At 34.0% G+C, this 4,475-nt stretch overlaps 1 protein-coding gene across 4 annotated transcripts in view; it reads left to right on the top strand.

The window, feature by feature from the left end:
• GRIA2 (glutamate ionotropic receptor AMPA type subunit 2) overlaps nt 1-4,219 on the top strand; it is a 170,688-nt gene extending 166,469 nt beyond the window's left edge. For 2 of the 4 annotated variants that reach the window (XM_032632568.1, XM_032632567.1), the window contains exons 15-16: nt 1-27; nt 418-4,219. The exon at nt 1-27 is cut by the window's left edge and continues 222 nt beyond it. In XM_032632568.1, coding sequence (XP_032488459.1) covers nt 1-24 — 24 coding nt within the window. In that variant the 3' untranslated portion in view covers nt 25-27; nt 418-4,219. Of the gene's footprint in view, nt 28-417 lie in introns of those variants that run through there. The other 2 variants (XM_032632569.1, XM_032632566.1) reach the window with 2 other exon arrangements.
• The last annotated feature ends 256 nt before the right edge of the window (nt 4,220-4,475 follow it).

The following is a 4,475-nucleotide window of genomic DNA, read 5'->3' as shown; positions in this document are numbered from 1 at the left end:
GGCATCGAAAGTGTTAAGATTTAGGGGGTAGGAACGAGGCTCTAATACAACCTTCTCGGTGCACGTTTTAGCTTTCTTGTCGCGTCCGTAAGCTCTTTTAAATGAGGAAGGTGGCCAGTGGATCGTCCTGTATGTCCTGTTGCTGTCCTTCCGTGTTCCTGGTCAGTGACTAACCGGCAGCCCAACTGTCCATTTTCCTCTTTAATGACACGGTAGCTTGGGGGTATGTGGGCAGATCCCCGCTGTAATTGTGCTTTATTATTTGTAGTTCAGTTTGGCGCTGTTTGCTTTCATTTGCTGCAAGCTTTCAGATAGAAGTAAATTTTTCAAAAGCAGCACCGCCTTTACTCTGGATACATTTGAAAACCTTAACATATGCTTTCTTTTTCTTTCTTTCCTTCCCACCTCTCATTTAAGATGACCTTGAATGATGCCATGAGGAGAGAGGAGAGGCTGTCAGTTACAGGAAGTAGTGGAGAAAATGGACGTGTTATGACTCCAGAATTTCCAAAAGCAGTGCATGCTGTCCCTTACGTGAGTCCTGGCATGAGAATGAATGTCAGTGTGACTGATATCTCGTGATTGATAAGAACCTTTTGAGTGCCTTACACAATGGTTTTCTTGTGTGTTTATTGACAAAGTGGTGAGAGGCATCCAGTATCTTGAAGAATTTTCTTTCAGCCAAGAATTCTTAAATATGTGGAATTCATCTTGAGTTGTGAGGAATGGTCACCTAAAGACACAACATCCTTTTCTACTCCAGTTCCAGACGAAGCTTGGCGGACATGCACAGCTACCATGGAAGTACTCTAATTTCACTGACGTCTTTGTACAGACAACAAACCCGTTTCTGCAGCCACTATTGTTAGTCTCTTGATTCATAATGACTTAAGCACACTTGACATCAACTGCATCAAGATGTGACATGTTTTATAAGAAAAATTAAAAAAAACATTTAAACTTAAAAAAATATTTTTAGGTATTTTCACAAACAAACTGGCTTTTCAATAAATTTGCTTCCATATTGGTTGAATAAGACAACAACGATTAAACTGAGTGGGACGTAATTATAAAGGCTTTGGGTATCAGTTACATATTTTTCAAAGCCAAATATGTACATGCTAAGGAAAGAAAAACAAAGAGAAGATTCAAATCTTATAGTAATTTAATATTGTTATTAAAACTTTAATGTATCCTATTCTTTAACATTTGGTGTTAATGTAAAATTACTTGGCAGTGCTTGACATTTGAAATAAACACTTTTCTATTGTTTTATTTGCAAGTGGTCCAATTAATTTTGCTTAGCTACAGTTTGGTCATCAATGGAGTTCAAAGACACTGTTAAATTGTTAGGTTCCCAGAGAAATTTGCCCCCTTTTAAAGAAGGCCGGGTGGTCCTTAAAGTATAAACTTGTCCCCAGATAAAATCTGAACCTGTTTTTAAGTATGTCTTATCGTATGTAAAGAAATATTTAGCATAAAGCATTTAATCTCTGTAGGTAAATGCTAATAGATTTTAAAAACTAATATTAAAAACAAATATCAGAGTATGTGAGGTTCTGTTTTAAAGTGTTTGAGCTGACAGAGAGAAGTATTAGTTGTAAATGAAGTTAGAGATGCCCTGAAAGTAGATAGGTGCCCATCGATCAAATTCCGTAAACTAAACCTGAGTTTTGGCTTTTAGAGTTGTAAGAGCTGTCATAAATCTTATATATTATGAAAAGTTTAAGCACTTTTGAGTCAGCTGCGATATAGTTTCTTCCCATTGCCATCAATATAAACAACCCTAATATATATATTTTTATACTTATTCCTCAGGTGGAATGGCTATTTTAAAATGCCCAGTGTGGGTGAAACACACTTCTCTGGCTTTTGACTAAAGAACTTATATTTCTCTAGTTAAGAAATTTAAAGGAGCTATCTTTCCCTTCATAAAAGACCATTTATTTCCACTGAAGCTCTCTAAAATAAAATTAATTTAAGGTTTTAAGTGATCACTAACGTTCAACTAATGCTTGCTATTTCTGCAAGTACGCCTTGGTGTAGCACTTGGTGTTTTACTCAGCGCCTGGGAAACAGCCTTATTTATTATCTATCACAGAAGGGAAAGAGAAATGTAGGGTCTAATAGCAACCACTTGCATGGACCACGGTGCCGTGAGGTATCGTGACGTTCTTGCCTAAATTTAGCTGCCCCTAATCACAAAGTCCAAGATAATACGATATAATTTTAGTGCATTTCTCCTCATCAGGAATGTTGGAGGTGCATTTTAAGTTTAAATCGATCATCAATGCTAGAATGACCAAATTGCAGACTAATTGTTTTCCACATTATACTTAAAATGAGTTTTTAAAAATGAAACAGATGACTATAAATTATCAACCAATGCTATTTATTTGTTGTACCTCTGGGCCTACTCTTCTAAAAATTGTAGCTTATCAATTTTTCTCTGTCAAGCTTGAACTAATGTAAATACTTGAAATAATGTAAAGTTATATTTTCATGTTTTTATAGATACAACATGACAAGAATACATAATGTAAGAGTATTTCAACTATGGATAATGTTGACTGGATAATGCACATCTCAGTTACAAGCAGTAATCATAGTATAATATCCATGTAACGGTGCATTAATATATTGCTATATAAATATGTCTGTGTGCATCTAAGTGACAAGTGGTCAGAGTGATGACAGCCGTCTAAAGGTTTTTTTAATTCATTTTATATAAAAACTGTTATGGAAAGACCAAAATGTTTATGAACTATTCTTCTGTAAATTTACAACTGTCCTTTACTGTACTGTTTTGTTTACAGTATATGGTACCTTATTTTCTGCTGTGTTAAGTGGGTGTCAGACTCCGAGGAGACATACACTTTCTACAACTTCTCTTGAAGATATTGGAACTTCCAGTTTTTCATGTGTACTGTGTCAGAAAATGCTTTTGATTTTATTTTTAAATCTAACATCAGATGGCTTTTTCGGAGTGTTGTAAAAACTTCAATCATATATAAAACATGTTCTTACAAAAGGCAATGATCTTTATTTATTTTTACTTGATAGTTCCCAAAACAAATAATAATGAGAAACCAAAAAAAGGTACTTGAACGTATTCCCAAACAAACCCAGGTGTTTCTACCCAACAAGGACATCCTTTGCTCAGTTTATACATCAGCTCGGTACAAATATAAGAAAGGAAAAATAACTTTTTTTTAAGCTGAAGTGATTAACATTTTCAACATTCCAAGCTTACAGTCATTAAGTGCTTTGGGCATATGTAGAAATATTACTATTAATTAATTTTAGTTCTCCTTTGGCACTGTATGTTGTCAGCTCAGCTGCTGTCGTAACGGTATTAAAGGGCAGAAAGGTGACTTGCTTTAAAAATTCCACGAGGTAACACATTTCCCAGCTTATGTGTTTCGACAAAGTTTTCACTTCCTGCTTTAGTGAACGAGAGTATTGATGAGAAACTAAAACTCTTGCAGTTTTGATTCTCTTTTTACAAAGGTGATCATTTTAATATTTAGGTATATTCTAAAATTAAGGCATTTTAGTTCTTCACAATTGCACATTAAAATTTCTTGTATAGAGTTTTGCGGTTTGAATATATTTAATGTTTAAAAGTAGAGTATACCAATGCATCTGCTTAAAGATACAGTAATCTTGTTATTCTGCCATCCTGAGTTTGCAAATTCTATAAATATTTTGGTGCTCATGGTAGCAGATTGCGCAAATGAAGGGAAGCATTAGTAATATAATAACCCTGCAGGATGATTTTAATACAACACCTTGACAACGCCATTAAAGGAAACACTTATTGAAACGAATTAGAAAGCAGTACACTGTGGTTTCTTCCCATTTTTCTATTTCCTATCTCATCATATCCTAGCCTTATCAGCCCAGTAAATTTAAACAGAACTCAAGTATCACTTCTACCTTAAAATGTATGTGTGGGTCTTTAAACCTGTCTTAGGCTGGATAAGAGTTTATTTATTGCACTTTGAGAGCCTGCTAGTCTGTCTTGTAAAATCCTCATGTAATTCAGGCAAATATTCCATTTTCTTCTAATTCAAATGATATAGGTAGGTTTATGGATTGAATTAGTTGCATACATTCTATGTTGCCAACTTTAACTGATGATGTAAGGTTTATTAGTAATATATTATGAACTTGGGAGAGTTTATTGGTTAAGTTCCACAAATTTTATATGAACTCTAAATAAGCTTTTTAAAGGAAACAGAATGATATAAATATCTGTTTAAAAGTAGAGTAAATTTTGTGTAAAGTGTTCCAATATTTAAAATTGGTTTATTTTTAAGCTCCAACATGAAAAATGGGTAAGTATAAGTGAATCATCAAGATATTCTGAATGAGAATTTGGGGTTGTATTAAATGGTTTGTGACAGTTGTATCAAATTTTTTAAAAGGAAGTATTCATTCTCTCAATGTGTTGGTTTGGTAAGACCATGACA

This window comes from Phocoena sinus, chromosome 5 (genome assembly GCF_008692025.1).
Source record: "Phocoena sinus isolate mPhoSin1 chromosome 5, mPhoSin1.pri, whole genome shotgun sequence".
Taxonomy (NCBI): domain Eukaryota; kingdom Metazoa; phylum Chordata; class Mammalia; order Artiodactyla; family Phocoenidae; genus Phocoena; species Phocoena sinus.
Note: the sequence above shows the minus strand (reverse complement) of the source record. Positions and strands in the feature narration are given on the sequence as shown.